This window comes from Erinaceus europaeus, chromosome X, assembly GCF_950295315.1.
Source record: "Erinaceus europaeus chromosome X, mEriEur2.1, whole genome shotgun sequence".
Lineage (NCBI taxonomy): Eukaryota > Metazoa > Chordata > Mammalia > Eulipotyphla > Erinaceidae > Erinaceus > Erinaceus europaeus.
The window spans coordinates 119,035,270-119,055,017 of NC_080185.1; the positions used below are offsets into that span (position 1 = coordinate 119,035,270).

General features: G+C 41.1%; 1 protein-coding gene across 9 annotated transcripts in view; it reads left to right on the top strand.

The window, feature by feature from the left end:
- SCML2 (Scm polycomb group protein like 2) overlaps nucleotides 1-19,748 on the top strand; it is a 118,532-nt gene that overhangs the window by 9,494 nt on the left and 89,290 nt on the right. For 5 of the 9 annotated variants that reach the window (XM_060182963.1, XM_060182964.1, XM_060182967.1 and 2 more), the window contains exon 2: nucleotides 14,847-14,891. In XM_060182963.1, the coding sequence (XP_060038946.1) occupies nucleotides 14,870-14,891 (22 nt within the window). In that variant the 5' untranslated portion in view covers nucleotides 14,847-14,869. Of the gene's footprint in view, nucleotides 1-14,846; nucleotides 14,892-17,949; nucleotides 18,019-19,748 lie in introns of all 9 variants that reach the window. The other 4 variants (XM_060182959.1, XM_060182960.1, XM_060182958.1 and 1 more) reach the window with 1 other exon arrangement.

A 19,748-nucleotide genomic window follows, 5' to 3' on the forward strand; every position in this document is an offset into this window, starting at 1 on the left:
GACAGTAGCAGCCATCCACATGGGGTGTTGTATCAGATGTGGACTAGACTGAGATTCTACACTCTGAATTCTGTAGAACCTAGAGGAAGAGACAGAGAGAAGAGATCAGTAGCTAAGGCAGAAAGGGGAAGTAGACAGGGGATAGAGGTAGGACAACATATGCCTGGGGCTTAGAAAAGTAACAGCAGTGAGGAGTCACCTCTCACAAAGGGCACCTTAAGTGTCAAGGAGAGTGGAGTTCAGAATCCTGGAATGTCTGTGGGGTAATTGGGCCATAGAAAGCTTTTTTTTTTGAGGAGAGGGAAGGTGGAGGCCAGATTGCAGAAAGTGAAGTACCTCAGCAGCTCTTTTCATTGTGAATGTTAGGTTCATCACCACAGCTCTGGTCAGAGGGATCGGTCTGATAAACATATAACCGAGAAGCTTTTCTACACTGATGAAAAATTCAGTGTCTCAATTGAATATTATTTTACACTTTCAAAAATGGTGACTTTGGGTAGAGTGAGTGCCTTGCTATGTGTGAATTCAAACCCCAGCAACATGATGGCGGGGACAGGGAGGTCACTGTGGCACTCCAAGAAGCTCCATATCTGCCATCTCTCTCTTGCTAATTGAATGGAAAAGTGGCCTAGAGTGGTGAAATTATGCATATGTGACATCCCAACTATTTCTCTTTTTCTCTCTCTCTCATACACACACACACACACACACACACACACACACACACACACACACACCTTTAAATAGCTGCCAAATGACAGTGAACAAGTCTAATCATGAAAGTGTACAGATTTACTGCTTCGAGTTTTATGAGACAGAAGGACCAGAGGACTGCTCAGCTCTGCGTCTGGTGGGCCTCAGGCATTCAAGTCCAGCGCTCTTGCTGTGCCAGCCCAGGCTCCCCAGGCTTCAGTTGGCTAGGACAACTGCTGGATTTAATGTAACTTGGCAAAGGAAACGTCAATGTCAGACACTGTGAAATAGTAACCTAATACCTTTTGTTTATTTTTATTTGAATTATTTTCAAGGCAGTAGAGTTGCTTCTTCTAGACATTTACTAAAGCAACTTTCTTGTCAAAACAAAGCTTTTCAATTTTTTTCACCCTAATTTTCTCTCCCATGTATCATGGGGAACTACTTTAGGGGTCTAATTTGAGATTTTCTTAAATTGCTTAAGCACCTCAAAGTTTCAATGCTCACCGCCTCTAGAGGAAATGATATATTCATATCTTGAGAGCAAAACTGAACTTTCCTGCCATTTCTTCTGCAGATAATTACTGTGGAATGGGGGTGTGTCTTTATTTCCAAAAGAATGTCAGGTTCCAGATTTTTTTTTTTCAGAAAGATTGCAGCTGTGTTGTTAGCATATCAGGTATTTAAATCATACAGGTTCTAAATGCTGCAGTCTATCTTTATTTGAGGCATTGTGAGGGTCCTGCTGTGAGTTAACATTATCTCATGTTAGTAACAGGCCATATCTCCTATAATCTCTGCTCCTTGTACTGTGACTGAATGATAAAGATGAACTACATCATAATGCTGAGGCATTTGAAGAGGGCAAACAAAACTTTAAGCTTTCCCCTCAAATTATAAAGATTCTTTCTATTAAGTTAGCCAATATTCCTCTATAACAGGGCCTATACAAATTCCTCCTAGTGTTCAGTTCTGTGAACATGTTCATCTTTTCTCTGAATTTGTATGTATTTTTATTTCATAGTGAGGCATATAGACCAAAGTTTCAGCTTAAGTGTTAGATTCTTTCCCAATTACATTTTTATTTGATTTTTTTTTTAGTTAAAAAAAACTACACATTGTTTTACATGACTGTATATCTATTTTTTTCAAACCATTTTTATTGGGAGAAATAATGGCTTACAGAACAGTCATGGACACATAGGTACAGCCAAGTTTTTATAATAGAACTGCATATTATATATATATATATTTAAATATATGTATATATTTATTTTCCCTTTTGTTGTCCTTGCTGTTTTATTGTAGTTATTGTTGTTGTTACTAATGTCATCGTTGTTGCATAGGACAGAGAGAAATGGAGAGAGGAGGGGAAGACAGAGAGGGGGAGAGAAAGACACCTGCAGACCTTCTTCACCGCCTGTGAAGTGACTTCCCGGCAGGTGGGGATCCAGGGGCTCAAACCGGGATCCTTACGCAGGTCCTTGCCGCTTCATGCCACCTGCGCTTAACCTGCTGCGCTACCGCCTAACTCCCTGAACTGCTTATTTTTGCTTTTTTAAATTAAATTAATTTAATTTATTTATTCCCTTTTGTTGCCCTTGTTTTATTGTTGTAGTTGTTCTTGTTGTCATTGTTGGATAGGACAGAGAGAAATGGAGAGAGGAGAGGAAGACGGGGAGAGAAAGGTAGACACCTGCAGACCTGTTTCACCGCTTGTGAAGTGACTCCCCTGCAGGTGGGGAGCCGAGGGCTTGAACTGGGATCCTTACACCAGTCTTTGTGCTTTGTGCCACATGTGCTTAACCTGCTGCACTACCGCCCGACTCCCTGCTTATTTTTTTAAAGATGGTATTGTATAAGACACAGCACTTATATAAAAATGATTAAAAGTGTTGATGATTAAAAATTATAATAATATTTGACAGATATATTCAGAAACTTAAAAATTACCCCTAAATTCTAGTAAATGGATTTTCACCTACTTTGATGTTTGTCACATTTTAGATTACACATTAAACATTTACTTTTTTCTGGTTTTGAGTTTTAATTGAGAATAGTGGAGTTTTTTTTCTTTCTTTTCTTTTCTTCTTTTTTTTTCCCTCCAGGCTTATTGCTGGGGCTTGATGCCTGTACTACAAATCCACTACTCCTGTGGCCATTTTTTCTATTTTTTGGATAAGACCGAAATGAGAGGGGAGGGAGAGATAGAGAGGTAAAGAGACAGACACCTGTAGACCTGATTAATTGCTTGTGAAGTGACTCCTCCCTGCAGGTGGGGAGCTGGGGTCTCAAACTGGGATCCTTGCCTGGGTTCTTGTGCTTTGAACTATGTGCGCTTAACCTGGTGCACCACAGCCCGACCCCCATGAAGTTTTTTTCCTCAAGACATGAACTTTAAAAAGTCACTTATCCAATTTTTATCAAAACATTAAAAGTATTGACTTTGTGTTATGTGGGCACAATTTTTTTTGAAGATTATTGATAGCTGGAACTTGGAAAATATATTTAAAAGTGGTTCAGATATGTATTATGTATGGGTTTATATACATAATTTGTCAAATTGAAAGGTTATCTAACAGATAGGGAAGAGCAAGTATTGTTTGATGGTGGGACTATAGATATTTTAATTTTGGGTGGGGAGAGTGAGTGCTGTGTCAGAAGAAAGGAAGTTGTAGTTTCTAGCGACTGAAGTCAGTGTCATGCTCTACTGGGCTACGTCCCTGGCCCAGTTTGTATTTTTTTATTTATTTATTTTTAAGTGAGAGGGTTAGAGATGGAGTATGCACGCAAAGCGCTGCTCTACCATTCACGGGTGGTTTGCCTTTCTATTTGGTTTGTCTCTGTTGCTCTCATGTGGTGCCAGGAATCCAGTCCAGGGCCTCACACATGCAAGGCAGATGATCTCTCTGCCCCTGGGCCACCTTTCCAGCACAGTCATTCTAATTTCAGGGAGGCCATAAGACCATTTGGATTCACAAAAAGCTAGAAGCTTCTTTCAGTACTCACAGTCTCTAACAAATAATATATCACAAATCCTTATACCTCCAAGTTACACACACGCACGCACACACGCACGCACACGCGCATGCTGTATGCTGTAGGGGTGCAGTGCCACACCTCTTCCTGATGCGTGTGACCACAGCCCACCCACAGCCAAAGAACCCAAGTCCCTCTACTGAAGTCTCTTGGCCTCCTCCACTCTTCCAGCCCTTCTGCCTCCTTTGGTGACTTCAGTTCTGCAGAGTCAAGGGCTTGGTTTTCTTTGACTTGATTCCCTTACTTTCTTTTTTTTTTTATATTTATTTATTCCCTTTGTTGCCCTTGTTGTTTTATTGTAGTAGTTATTATTATTGTTGTTGTTGTTGGATAGGACAGAGAGAAATGGAGAGAGGAGGGGAAGACAGAGGGGAGAGAAAGATAGACACCTGCAGACCTGCTTCACCACTTGTGAAGCGACTCCCCTGCAGGTGGGGAGCCGGGGTTCGAACCGGGATCCTTATGCCGGTCCTTGTCCTTTGCGCCACCTGCGCTTACCCCGCTGTGCTACAGCCCGACTCCCTCCCTTACTTTCTTTATAGCTCACATCTGAGAGAGAGCACCAGTACTTGTCCCTCTCCTTCAGAGTCATCGCACTTACGTGGTCCCCTCCAGCTCTGTCCCTATTGTAGCAAAGGGCAAGTTGAGTAGGTCCTGTTGTCTAAATAGACCACAGCTGCTTGATCCAGTGGTCTGTCCTAGGACACTTGGGTTGAGTCCATATCTTGGCATTGTAAATATCTTGGTACAGTCCTGCAGTGAACACAGATATGCAGATGTCTTTTGGAGTAAGTTTTATTTTGTGCTCTTGAGATAGATATTTAGGAATGGAATTGACAGCAAGTCACTTTTGACTTTAGCTTGAATAGATAAGTTTTCTAATAATGGTGGTTAGTAAATAATGACTGTTTTGAAATCATCTCTGAGCATTATACACACATATATGTTTGCATTGAGTATAACTTAAGTTTAGCATTTCTGTTTCTTCAATTAACATTTGTTTGGTCTATAGTTTAGAGATTAATTAAGTAATGCTCAGGAATTAAAGTGGGAACATAGTTTCATTTTTACAACACAATTAACGTTAAATGTGAGTGCTGAAACTTATCTCAGGGAGTTTGAATCAAGACAGAAATTGTGGGTAGGAGACAGTCTTTGAGTATCAACTTGTCAATGATCTGTGTTCTGTGATCTACCTATACTATTTCATTATAATTTCTTTTTTAAAAAAATAATTTATTTTCCCTTTTTTGTTGTCCTTGTTTTTTTTTATTGTTGTAGTTATTATTGTTGTTATTGATGTCATTATTGTTGGATAGGACAGAGAGAAATGGAGAGAGGAGGGGAAGACAGAGGGGGAGAGAAAGACAGACACCTACAGACCTGCTACACTGCCTGTAAAGCAACCCCCCTGCAGGTGGGGAACCGGGGACTCGAACCAGGATCCTAATGGTCCTTGCACTTTGCACCATGTGTAGTTAACCCGCTGTGCTACCGCCTCGCCCCCCTTTTTAATTTTTTTTATTTTTGAGAGAGATGCCGAGAAAGAGAGAGACAGAGAAACACCAGAGCACTGCTCAGCTCTGGCTTACGGTGGTACAGGGGAGTGAACCTGGAACTTTGGAGCCTCAGGTATGAGAGTCTCTTTGCATAACGATTATGCTATCTACCCCTGCCCCTAGTATCACTTTTTTAAAAAAAGATTTTTTCTTTCATCTTTATTATCTTTATTTACTTATTGGATAGAGTCAGTTTTTTAAAGTTATCTTTATTTATTGGATAGAGGCAGCCAGAAATCAGGAGGATAGGGGTAGATAGAAAGGAAGAGAGACAGAGACACCAGTAGCACTGCTTCACCACTTGCAAAGCTTTCCCCTTGCAGGTGGGGACTGGGGTCTCAAATCCAGGTCTTTGTGCACTGTAACATGTGCACCCAACCAGGTGCGTCTCCACCCGGCCCCAGATTGTTTCTTTAAGAAAATATAACTTGTAGTGGTGATGTAGCTCAGTGTAAGAGCTTCCCATAAGTGAAGTTTTGGGTTTGTTAATTTTAGGTGCTAGGCCAGCATTTCATACTGAAAACTTATTAATAATATAACAGTATGTAGGGCTCATTAAAATGATTCCAGGCTCTAACCTCTCCAATCCCATAGACCCACAGTGAAAGCACTTTCTATGATTACTTAATACAGATTATTGTAAAGAACACAAATTCTCAATGGAACACTGCTCAGCTACAAGAAAAGGTGAGCTCTTGTCTTCTGTTACAACATGAATGGAGCAGGAAAGGATCATACTGTGCAGCAAGCTAGGAGCGCAAACAGGAGAGGTTTCAAAAATCAAGCAAGGGAAAATGCCAGGTGAAACATTAATAAACTTGGTCAATTTCAGCAGATCCAGGGACTTAAAGGGCGAGGCCAGTGGGTGTGAAAGGGGCCTGGACACCCAGAGCCCTACCAAGCTGGAGGAAGATAGCAGTTCAGTGGTGGGTGAGGTTTGCTGGCACCTATTTTGGGGAGACGTGAGAGTGTACTCTTGTGGCAACAACAGTCTTGTCAAACAATATTTCAATAGTAATAATAATAATAATAATAATAATACATAGCAATGTAAGGAAGACAATAAAGGGAACCCAAAGTTTTATTATCCTATGATAAAAAAGCATCATCAGTATTTTTGCATCACTTTATATACCTTTCTATAAACTTTTTCACAAATAAGCTTATATCACACAATATATATTTATAAAATACACCCCCTCAGCACCCATCTTTATCCTACCAGATAAGCCTTTTTGGCAACGTAGACTATGTCCTATCTTTTCCTCCACGCTCCAATAATCTCTTCCTCATATTAAGCTATATGTACACGGATAATGACATCTCAGCCCCTGTAGAATCTATCAGTGAACACCGGAGTGCTTATCATAATACAGTGCAAGCCCGTGGGGTTGTGGGAGAACTGTGAGCAAGAACAGTGATGTGTGGCCTACATTCTCATTTACTTTACAAGCAGGTAAATGGCTTGCCTTGATACCTGCTGAATGCTGGGCTGGAATCAGCCTAGGAGCCCTGCAGGGGAGCTGCCCCAGGGCAGAGGCCCAGGTGGCCTGGCGGTATAGCCGCCAAAACATAGGTTTATGCCACGCGTCTGTCAATAAAGTTTTGTGTTGAGGTAACTGGTTTAAGTGGATTAACTCTTGCAGTTTGAAAACACAGTGGAGCCCCAGTTGGTGTATTTGCTTTGTTTCTTTGGAATGAAGTCATCCATTCTCCCGTTGGGGTTGGGGAATTTAATTTATTTTTACTTTAAGGTTTAGGCATCTTTTTTTTTTTTTTTTTGGTAATAAGTGTGCAGCTATAATATTTTGCTGTATGGTTTTGTTAGTATAGCGCATGGTAGTTTGAAATTTAAGATAGTTTAAGTAGGTAACGTGATACTTTATCATAGAAATGTTTATTTGCTCAGAAGTAAGTTTAAGCGTTCAATTTAATCGTGTATCTGGTGCCAAGTCAAAAACTTGTATAGTAGGGGGAGAGGCAGGAGAAAAACTTCAGTCTCTAGTGAAAGCTGTGAGCTTCAGAATATTTGAAAAGAAATAATGTTTTATTATAATTTGATGAGCATTGGGCTCTCAGGTCTGCGGTCCTGAGTTCAGTCGTCAGAACTTCATGTGTCCTCGCTCTTTCTCCTCCTTCCTTCTTTCTCTTTTAGGAATAATTAATTTGGTGACTATCTATTCAATTGTTCAGTTTTCATCTACTGCTTACCCCTGTTCTAAGTGCTGTGGAATTTAAGTAAAGGAACTAAAATTGAGCCAGGAATCAATTTAAAGGAAAAGCTATTTTATTTAATATTGAAATGGTTTTATTTAATATTGAAATGGTTGGTATTAGTAGAATTTGTATCACTCAAGAGAGAACACAGCAAAGGCACCACCCTTTAGTGCCTTATTTCACTTATTTAGTGAAATAAGTCTTTTGGGCAAATAATTTCGATTTTATTTTGACCCTGAAAGGAACCTTAAAATATCACAGTAAGAACAAGCTCACTATTTTAGGAATTTGTTTTGTTTTTAATATTTTAGTCAGAGAGATACCAGAGCATTCTTTAGCTCTGCTTTATGGTGGTGCCGGGGATTGAACCTGGAACTTCAGAGCTTCAGGCATGAGGGTCTTTTACAAAACCATTATGCTGTCTCCCCAACCCAGAATTATTTTTTTTATGATCTTTATTTATTTATTGGATGGAGACAGCTGGAAATTGAGAGGAAGGGGGAGATAGAGAAGGAGAGAGACAGAGACACCTGCAGCCCTGCTTCATCACTAATGAAGGTTTCCCCTGTAGGTGGGGACTGGGGGCTTAAACCCAGGGCCTTGCACATTGTAACACATGCACTAAACCAGGTGTGCCACCACTCAGCCCCCAGATTTTTTTTTTTTTAATGAGAGAGATGACTCCAAAGTAGTGCTCTGCCATTTTTTATGACATTCCGTTTGCTTTGTCTTTCGTATATGGTGCTGGAGATGTGACCCAGCCAGAACCATACACATGGAAGGCATGCGCCCTTCCGCTGAGCCGCCTCGTCAGTCCCCACACTCGCTTTTGATGGTGTCTCCAAACAGCTCATTGCACTTTAACACCGTGACAACTGAAGGAAGACTTATTGAATCATTAACTCATTTCCCAAACTGTTTGAGTTCTTTTTCACATAGCAAAGTCTTTATTTGACATGACTTTGAACTTAACAAGAGACTGTATCTGCTCAGTGTTGCTGAATGACAGACAGATAATTGAAGAGGAAGCCTGGGGTGGGCTGGGTGGTGGTGCACCTGGTTGAGTACATACGTTACAGTGCAAAAGGACTTGGGCTCAACACCCCCCCCCCCCAGTCCCCACCTGGTGAAGCAGTGCTCCAGATTTTTCTCTTCTCCCCCTTCCTTCTCAATTTCTGTCTCTATCCAAAATTAAAAAAAAAGGAAGTTTGCCCCCTCCCTCCCACCCCACGTGACCTGGCATTGTATGGAAGGGAGCAGCAAAGAGAATTTCATAGGTGTTGGAGTTATGGTTTAGGTGCTCTTCCCCTGCCCCCAGCATCTCTTCTCTCTCTTCTTTACATCCCTCCCTGAGTCTAAAACCATCAATAGAAAAATGTTGGTCTGGGAGATGACTTGGTGATAACGTTCACACATGAAACAATGGGCTTGATAGTTCAGCACCATATTCAAAATAAAAGGAAAAGTTTTCAAACTCTCAGAGTGTTGATTTAATCTCAAGCCAAAAGTACCTGCAAGGCGGTTTGTCTTTATCTGGGGTTAAGTGTGGGTGTTGCAGAGAGGATGGTGAGAGCTTAGGGGTTCATAGTGCTGCCCTGGAAGTCACAGATTCAAAGGAAGTTCTAAACATGTAGCATCAAATCCAAACATATAGTTGACTTAGCCTTGGAAAACTCATTGGTTTCTCACTAGAGCTGACCATGCTGGATTCTCTTCAAACCAAACCAAACCAAACCAGACTAGACCAAACCAGACCAGACCAGACCAGACCAGACCAGACCAGACCAGACCAGACCAGACTCTAGACCCACTTTTCTGATAAAAAAGTGTAAAGAATGAACATCTAAGATCTATACATAACTCAAGTAAGTTCCTCTGTTGACTAACAGTCTAGCAAATTAGCCAGTTTCTTTGATCGTCAAGATACTAACACAACTGAGGAAAATATCATTATGTCATTGCTTTTCACATTATGTATCTGACCCAGTAGTGAGTCCTGAAATCTGTTTTGTGAGTCATTAAAAAAAAGCAAAACAATACATTACATTAAAGTATTTATTCTAGTCTTTAGTCTGTGACTCTACTGCTAAAATAAGTGGTTTGGAGGTTCTGAAACACTGTTTTTTTGTTTTGTTTTATTATTATTTTAAAAATATTTATTTATTCCCTTTTGTTGCCCTTGTTTTATTGTTGTAGTTATCATTGTTGTAGTTATTGATGTTGTCGTTGTTGGATAGGACAGAGAGAAATGGAGAGAGGAGGGGAAGACAGAGAGGGGGAGAGAAAGACAGACACCTGCAGACCTTCACTGCCTGTGAAATGACTTTTGGGCAGGTGGGGAGCCGGGGCTCAAACCAGGATCCTTACACTGTTTCTTGCATTTTGTGCCATGTTAGCTTAACCCGCAGTGCTACCGCCCAACTCCCTCTGAAACACTGGTTTTTGAAGTCAGGATTATTTTGCTTTGCATTTAACTCTTAAGAAAGTTTGCTTTCTATAGACTTTTTCTTATTTATTTATTTTTTTGTTTTTTTTTTAATTTAAGAAAGGATAAATTAACAAAACCATAGGGTAGGAGGGGTACAACTCCACACAATTCCCACCACCCAATCTCCATTTCTCACCCCCTCCCCTGATAGCTTTCCCATTCTCTATTCCTCTGGGAGCATGGACCCAGGGTCATTGTGGGTTGCAGAAGGTAGAAGGTCTGGCTTCTGTAATTGCTTCCCCGCTGAACATGGGCGTTGACTGGTCGGTCCATACTCCCAGTCTGCCTCTCTCTTTCCCTAGTAGGGTGGGTCTCTGGGGAAGCTGAGCTCCAGGACACATTGGTGGGGTCTTCAGTCTAGGGAAGTCTGGCCGGCATCCTGATGACATCTGGAACCTGGTGACTGAAAAGAGAGTTAACATATGAAGCCAAACAAATTGTTAAGCAATCATGGACCCAAAGCTTGGAATAGTGGAGAGGAAGTGTTAGGGGGGTACTCACTGCAAATTCTAGTGCACTTCTGCTTTCAGGCATATATTTTGCAGTAGTTTACGGATACGTGTGAACATATGCTCTCTCTCACAGAAACTGGTGTATATCTAGGTTTTGGGACTTTGTTAGAAAGTGAACCACCTGAGATGAAATTAGAGTATACTATGAAAGGAAAGGTCTCACCCGAGTAATGAAGCTGAAGGGTTGTCATTCCACACGTGAAGTCTCTGGACACAGTCTGAAGTGAAGCATGTTGAGGAGGCAATCGTTGCGTTGGTTAGGTTGTGATTGGCAGATGCAATATTATTTGATATGGATTGGGAGAGGCATAGGGGAAAGTGGGCCCTATCCAATAGTTCCAGGACTGGGGGAAGTAGGGACTCCATAGTGGAGATGTGAGGTTCCTGCTGTCTTAGGGTTCAAAAAGACAATCGAGGGAGTCGGGCTGTAGCGCAGCGGGCTAAGTGCAGGTGGCGCAAAGCACAAGGACCGGCGTAAGGATCCCGGTTCGAACCCCGGCTCCCCACCTGCAGGGGAGTCGCTTCACAGGCGGTGAAGCAGGTCTGCAGGTGTCTATCTTTCTTTCCTCCTCTCTGCCTTCCCCTCCTCTCTCCATTTCTCTCTGTCCTAATCAACAACGACGACTACAACAATAAAACAGCAAGGGCAACAAAAGGGAATAAATAAAATAAAAAAACAAACAAAAAGACAATCGATAGTTAATGTTATCATCACATTATTTGGTAATTGGGTTAACTTTGAAAAGTCCTTTTGTTAGGGTTTGCTGTATAGTACCCAGTATCTTGTATATAGCTGTGCTATTGGTTGCTTCTGATCTATTTGGTCTAGGCTTTTGAGAGAGTCTGCATATCAATTACACAGCCTATATATTGAAAAGATTCAGTTTGTGTTTTGAAAAACTTCGAGACATCTATAGACTTTTTCTATAGAAAAAGTATCTATTCTTCCTAGCAGCAGATGAGTTTCAGTTGTTCTCCATCCTCATTCACGTTTGCTTTTTAAAGTTTAGGCATCTATGTAGGTAGCAGCTCCTTGTGGTTTTAATTTGTGCTTGCCTGAATATTAATGATGTTGAGCATCTTTTTGTGTGCTTGTTATCTATATTTCTTTAAAAATGCGATTACTTGAGAGAGAGGGGGCGGGGGAGGGAGTCAGAGTCCAAAGCACTGCTCAGCTGTGGTGTATGGTGGTTGTAGGGATTGAACCTGGGCCCTTTGGGGACTTAGCCATGCAAGACAGGTCACTTTCTCAGTGCTATTCCTTGACTCCAGGTTGTTGGAATTCTCATGCAGGCAACCAAGCTCCAGTAATAACTCTAGGGGTTGAAAAATTAATCACAATTAAATCTCAGTTACCAATATTTCTTTCATGGTTAGAAAGGTGAGACACCTTCCAGCTTAGGAACATAGTGCATGGATTAATTTGTTCAGGTCTTATTTAAAGATTTTACTTCTGTACGTAGTATCTTCACCTTCTGAAATTGCAGAGTTACTCAATTTTTTTTTTTTTGCCTCCAGGGTTATTGCTAGGGCTCAGTGCCTGCACCACGAATTCACTGCTCCTGAAGGCCTCCCCCCCATTTTGTTGCCCTTGTTGTTGTTATTGCTATTATTGCCATTGATGTCATCGTTGTTGGATAGGACAGAGAGAAATGGAGAGAGGAGGGGAGACGGGGGGGGGGGAGAGAAAGATAGATACCTGCTGCAGACCTGCTTCATCGCCTGTGAAGCAGTGCCCCTGCAGGTGGGGAGCTGGGGGCTCGAACCGGGCTCTTTAAGCGGGTTCTTGTGCTTTGTGCCACATGCGCTTAACTGCTGTGCTACCTCCCGACCCCCTCAATTTTGTTTTGGACTGAGCTGCTTATAGTAACTGGACTTCCTTTAATGTAAGCCTTTGCTCCCTGTCTGAATTACAGCTCATCTCTCTCAGCTGTCTGACTGGATTCAGTACCCTCTGAAGCCTGTTTATTTCACCTTGTTTTTTTCTTTAGCCACTAAGCTATAGTCCTTAATCGCAGTGGCATGAAAACAGTCCATCCGTATGATTATTCCAGCTTGACTTTCCAAGAAGAAGTCTGGGGCGGGCAGGTAATAGCGTAGTTGTCTGTGTGGGTGGGCTGTTAAGTCATGGGCTCTGAAAAACTGCCGAGGGATGTGAGGCCTCAGAAGGGACTCAGCATTTTGTAGTCAAGTAAAGGAGTCTTCACTCATTTTGTGTCCTTAGTCTCAAGTTTCTCTGTCTCAATTCTCTTCATATTGAAATGTTCAAATTTCTTATCTTTTTGGTTGGGGAAGGTGCTGATGACTCCCTTAGCTGCATTCCCAGCCTGAATGTCTCACCTCTAACCGGAGTGTTACTTCCTTCACAAAGGAGATTGGAGTGTTACTTCCTTCACAGTTAATTGTGCTGCCTACACACCACTTCTCTGTAGCCTGCACTTGATTCTCCTTTGTCCCACAGTTATCTGTTAATGGGTCTTTCCTGCTAGATGTCCAACCCTTCCAAGGTGGAGTGTGCATCTTAATAGCCACTCAGCCAGAACATAACAAGAATTTTATAATTATTTGTTAAGTTAATGACTACATTGTACCTGGGAACAAATGGTGATGGGGAAATGAACAAGAGAGGCTTCAAGGAGGAAGTTTGTGTTAGGCCTTGCAGGATGGATAGGATTTCAAGAAACAGAAGAGGAAGAAAGGCTATATTGCTGTAGAACTTTCAGCTAGGTCACAGGATGGATGTGGGTGGTAGATTTTAGGTGACTTTGAAATTGGGAGGAGACTTAAATATGTCCCACAGAAGGTTTTTAAAAAATTCACCTCAGTTGTCAGTGTAATTACTGATGTTGAGAAGAGGCAATTTGACCAGAAAACAGCTACAATGATAACTGACATTATGTAGTAAGTTGGGGGCAGGCTTTTGTCAAGTTAGACGGAAGTGATTGTGAAGTGACAGTTGTATTACCAGGCAGGAGCTAATCGAAGTGTAAACTACTTAGTTACAGAGGAAAGAGAGAGAGAGAGAGGGAGAGAGGGAGAGAGAGAGAGAGAGAGAGACAGGCAGAACACATGTTGGCCATTGCTTAGAGGAGCGAGTGAGATAATTGACCTCACACATTCAATTATACTTGTTCTTTTTCCATTTCTCCTTCTCCTCCTCCTTCTCCTTCTACTTTTTCTTCTTTTTTTTTTTTTAAGAGACAGAAATTAAGGGTGGGGGGGAGAGACACCTATATCACTGCTTCACCACTGCAGATGGGGTCCAGGGGCTTGAACTTAGGTCCTCGAACATTGCATGGGTGTGCTCCACTAGGTACACCATTGTGTGGCCCCATACCTGGGATTTTTAAGGCCCAGTACCCGGAAAAGTAGAAGTGTTAGTTGAAAGAAACAAAACATGTCAGAAAGAGTAAGTTCTGGAGAGGTGATGCTTGAATGTAAGTATTTTATCATCTTTATTTTTTAAATATTTTTTTATTAATTACACATGAGAGAGTTTCATCACACACACACACACACACACACACACACACACACACACACAATCTCTCCAGTACACGTAGCTCCCAGGATCAAGCCAGGAACTTTAGGCATGCAAGTTCAATGTTCAGTACTTTACCAGTTGAGCTCTCTCCCCAACATGAATGTATTATTCGTAAGCTTTCTTTAAATAGCAAATTACCCGCAATTACACACATCATCACACTCTGACTCTGGGCACACAGGTAGGTACCATTTTGCCATATTAAGTATTTCTGTACATTCCTGTTTTGTAGAATACATACTGTGTTTAGTTCATATGCCCATTTCTGACTAAACTGAGGGCAAGGACAGTGCTATTTTTCTTGTTATAGAGTACCTACCATGCTGAGGACATGGGGGAAACATTTGAGTTAGTGACTCAAAATACATGGGTCTGATAACAACACAGGGTATGAGTAGGTTTTTGGATGGACTTCGGTTTGATTGGCAACACGACCAATTTACCACGCCTTCATCTAACTATAAAGTCCGTCCTTTCAAAAGTATACAATTCAGGCTTTTTAGTGTAGTCACCAGGTTGTACGCTGTCACCACAATCTCATTCTAGAACATTTTTCTCACCCAAAGAAACCTCCACCCCAATCCCCACTCTCAATCCCGTTCTCAGTTTCAGTAGTTGTCACTTTTTGATTCTTTTCCTCCCAGTCCCTGGCAATGACTAATCTATCGAATTTAGTGTTTTTATTCAAGGAAAGACATTTAAATGATCTAACTCTATAACCAATTTTGAATACTACTACCCTTCAGAGATATATTGTGTTAACAGGAGGTATTGATGGATTTTTCTCCCCACAGGAAAAATCACCAGAAGACATACCATGGGGCAAACAGTGAAGGAAGGTAAGATTGACTTGTCTACAGAAGATCATATTTTGAGTTATTCATTGGATTGAGTGCCATCTAGTATGCTGAACTTTTGATATAAAGCTTTTAAAAATAAAGTCATAGAAAATGTTAGATACTTAAAGGTGGACATTTAGAATGGAGTTAATATTCAGGAAACTGAAACCCAGTGAGGTTAAGTGAATGGATCAGGAAATAATTTTTGACAGCCAAAATGAGAATCCAAACCTTCTAACAGCAGTGATTAAAATGCTCTGTCTTCTTCTAGTGAGATCCCTCCTACTAGTATACCACACTAATGTGCACTCTGTTGTGAGGTCTATTTTCTTCCCCACAGTACCATCAATACCATTCTTCTTTTGCCTGCACAAATCCTGTTGTACTTCTACCATCTACTTTCATTGTCCTTCATTTTGTCAAGTGTATTAGTTTGATGTAGGCTCTGTAGTTAGACTCTTAGCTTCTCTAGAGTAGAAACCATATCTTTCCAGTTAGAAAATATTACTGTAAACCACCTAGTAAATAGAAAAATGTATATTCTTTGTGTTAGTCAAAAATAGAAAGCAGCCTTTATGTTCCCCTCAAGTGTTTACATATGTTGAAGAGACTCTTGATCATAATGAGAAAGTAGATCTGTTCCCTCGCTGGCTTGCCTGGCATCATTTATAGGTCTTTCTTTAAGGAGTTTGTCATTTGTCACTATAAATTTCAGATGGAAACAGTTCATGTGTAGTTAGACTCATTAGTTCATAGTGATACTAAGAAAGTAACTGCAACTTAATGATTATCTGTGGAGAATGCTAGGGATTTAACTCATTTTTCTGAAAACTAAGAAAGAAAGTATTGATTGTGACTTCCCTTTGTGACCTGTACCTCAGAGCAAGTGAATGGTGGAAGGCAGTGGTGGGGTGGGGAGGTTTCTATATAGAAGTTTTCTGACTGACAAAATGATCAAAATTAGAGCAACTTCACTTTACTACAAACTATGACTTAATGGATGTAGGAAGTAGTGGCCTTGACTGCTCATAACACAGAGAGTTAGATACTAGGAGCTCCTGTAAGCAGTACACAATACTGCCTTTGATGTCACCCTTCTCCCCCCAACACACACACACACACACACACACACACACACACACACACACGCACGCCAGAAATGAATCTGATTAAGCTCTTCTGGATAAAAAATATCCCAATACCAATTTAAAGAAGCAGTCAGAAAAATCTGGACTGGAAAAGTAAACTTGTGTTGTTAACAAGATTTTGCTAAGGGAAGATATAAAAATAATAATAAAAAAACACCAGAGGAAAAGGAACCTACTGATCAAAAGAAACTTACACGATATGTCAACCATTGCTGTGTATAACTTGATTTGATTACTGATTCAAACAGACACACACTGAAAACAAGACAATTGAAGGAACACAAACTCTGCTTATTTATAACATTTAAGGCACTATTCGGTGAGGCAGCTCCTTTTTTTTTTTCAGTATTGTACCTTATTATTATTTTTTAAAAAACATTTATTTACTTATTCCCTTTTGTTGTTTTATTGTTGTAGTTATTATTGTTGTCGTCATTGTTGGATAGGATAGAGAGAAATGGAGAGAGGAGGGGAAGACAGAAGGGGAGAGAAAGACACCTGCAGACCAGCTTCACTGCTTGTGAAGTGACTCCCGGCAGGTGGGAAGCTGGGGGCTCGAACTGGGATCCTTATGCCAGTCCTTGCACTTCGCACCACCTGTGCTTAACCCGCCGTGCTACCGCCTGACTCCCTATTAATTTTTTTTAAATCAGTCATTCTAGAGATATTCACTATAATATATGTGAGTGAAATTATTTGGTAAAATGTTACACAAGGTGCAACTCTGAGTTTTGCAGACTGACTGAGCAAAAGTGGCCCAGTCTGTTGAATTATGTTGTAGTCTAGCTTCCCTGTTAGGCTTCAAACTCTGGAAAGCATCTATTTTCTTTCTAGAGTACAGTGATTTGAGCATTGTAAGGATAAGCTCAACTCGTGGTCTGTTGATTTGTCTAACAAATACTTGAAGGTGTTTTCATATTAGGCCCTATTCTAAGCTCTGAGGATGCAACAGTGAGAAAGCAAACAGAATAAAGTAAATAAATGCCTACCTTCTGCTACTTACATTTGAGTGGAGTAAGACAGCAAAATGAATGAGCACATGATAAGGTACAGAGCAAACTGAAGTCCTCTGTAGAAAATGACAACATGAATTAAAACTTAAACAGGTGCCCATTACAAAACAGTTTATAGTTTTTCTTTCTTTTAAAAAATTTTTATTTATAAAATGGAAATATTGACAAGACCATAGGATAAGGGGGCCACAACTCCACACAATTCCCATCAACAGAGCTTCATATCTAACCCTCTCCCCTGATAGCTTTCCTATTCTTTTTCCCTCTGGGCATGGACCCAGGGTCATTATGGGGTGCAGAAAGTGGAAGGTCTGGCTTCTGTAATTGCTTCCCTGCTGAACATGGGTGTTGACAAGTCTATCCATACTCCCAGCCTGCCTGTCTGTTTCCCTAGTGGGGCAGGGCTCTGGGGAAGCGGGGCTCCAGGACACATTGGTAGGATCGCTTGCCCAGGGAAGTCAGGTTGGCATCATGGTAGCATCTGGAACCTGGTGGCTGGAAAAGAGTTAAAATATAAAGCTAAACAAATTGTTGGCTAATCATGAACCTAAAAGCAAGAATATTGCAGATGAAGATTTGGGGTCTCCATTTTGAAAAAAGCTAGTAGGTCTATTTTAGGTATATTCCAAGGGCCCCTGACTTTACTAGTTTTTGCTTGAGCCTGACACCTAATATGCAGGTGGACCCAAGTTATTGTCTGGGGGGATGGTGTCATAGTTGGAAAAAGGACTAGAAAGCTGGATCAGGGAAGAGAGTAGCTCCCAAATATGGGGAAAGTATATAAACATGGTTAACAGAAAACCCCATTGGTTTGATCTGGAGCCCATAAATGCTCTTCAGACTGTTTCTATGACCTTCTAGAATTGCTGTTTTCTGTCTTGAATTTCTTCTTCTTAGTACCAATGAATGACAAGAAGGAGATTCAAGAAAAACCATCTCAGTCAAGCACATCTTCTGTGCAAAGTGGTAGGTTTTTTTTTTTAAAAAGAAACTTTATATATTTTTTATTTTACCCCCTTTTTGTTGCCCTTGTTGTTTATCATCATCGTCGTTGTTATTGTTGTTATAGCTGTCGTTGTTGTCAGATAGGACAGAGAGAAATTGAGAGCAGAGGGTAAGACAGAGGGGGAGAGGAAGATAGACACCTGCAGACCTGCTTCACCACTTGTAAAGTGAACCCCCTGCAGGTGGGGAGCCGGGGGCTCAAACCAGGATCCTTCTGCCAGTCTATGTGCTTTGCGCCATGTGCGCTTAACTGTGCCACCATCCTACTCCTAGTGGTAGGTTTTTAAGTAGTAAAACACAACATATTTTTTCTCCTTACTCCACATTAATATATTAACAGTGTAATATGAGCTTTGACTGCTTTTGAGGTAGTCTATGTGCAGTAAATTCCTGTGATATACAATCTGAGTGATAGGAAAGAACAAACATACTTTGATTTATTTTTTTAAAGATTTCATTTATTTATGAGAAAGATAGGAGTTGCGAGAAAGAACCAGACATCACTCTGGCACATGTGCTGCCGGGGATCGAACTCGAGACCTCATGATTGAGAGTCCAAAGCTTTAACACTGCGCCACCTCCCAGACCACCATATTTTGATTTCTTTGTGGTTTAGAGATAAATTGATCTAGAAGTATTTCCGTGTAGATTGTGCCACATCAAAAGTTATGTAGTTAATCTAATTCCTTGTCACGTCCTACCAGTATTAAAATGACCCGGTTATTTAGAAAAGCCTAACATTGAAATCAATGTGAAATTCCTTGTTTGATGATCAAAAGACAGGTAAATGGTTAAGAGCTCAGTTACTGAGAACCTTACAGATTAGCCCTAGAATCCTGTCCTCATATCTTATTTTGCTCTTGTTGCCTTGGGCAAATTATTCAGTGTTTTTTTCCCCCCTTTTCTTTATACAACGGGAATACTACTACTTATTCTGTGAAACCGTTAGAATTAAGAAAACGGGGGTCGGGCGGTAGTGTAGCAGGCTAAGCGCACGTGGTGCGAAGTGCAAGGACCGGCTAAGGATTCCAGTTCCAGTCCCAGGCTCCCCACCTGCAGGGGGGTTGCTTCACAAGCAGTGAAGCAGATCTGTAGATGTCTATCTTTCTCTCCCCCTCTCTGTCTTCCCCTCCTCTCTCCATTTCTCTCTGTCCTATCCAACAACAAGGACATCAACAACAATAATAACTACAACAATAAAACAAGGGCAACCAAAGGGAATAAATAAATAAATATTTAAAAAAAGAATTAAGAAAGTGAATGTAAAGCCCTGAATGCCATACCTAGGCATTTGTTCACTAAAATTCAACTGTATTAACCCTAAGTTATTCATGCTTTAAGTTCCTCACTGAAGTGAGCAACATGTGGATAACACTATCAGAGACTTGGGAGATAGGGTCTCGCCCGCTCTTTAAGAATGCAAGAACATAAGTAATAGGCACATAAGAGGCTGAAGGGAAACTACTGAAGTAAAACTTACTCCATTTGGCGGAGATTTCCAGGCAGACCCCTTGTCCTTTGTTCTTCTGTGGTCCGTACCCTGCCAGCCGTGCTGTGGCAGAGTTTACCCACTACTTTCTCGCCTTCCTCACATTAGTTGTGCCCCAGTGCCTCTCAGCTCCCTTTCTCATTGACCTTATTCAGATCGCCCCTGTGGCCCCCACAACCCTCCAAGGAAGTGGAGCCCCTTG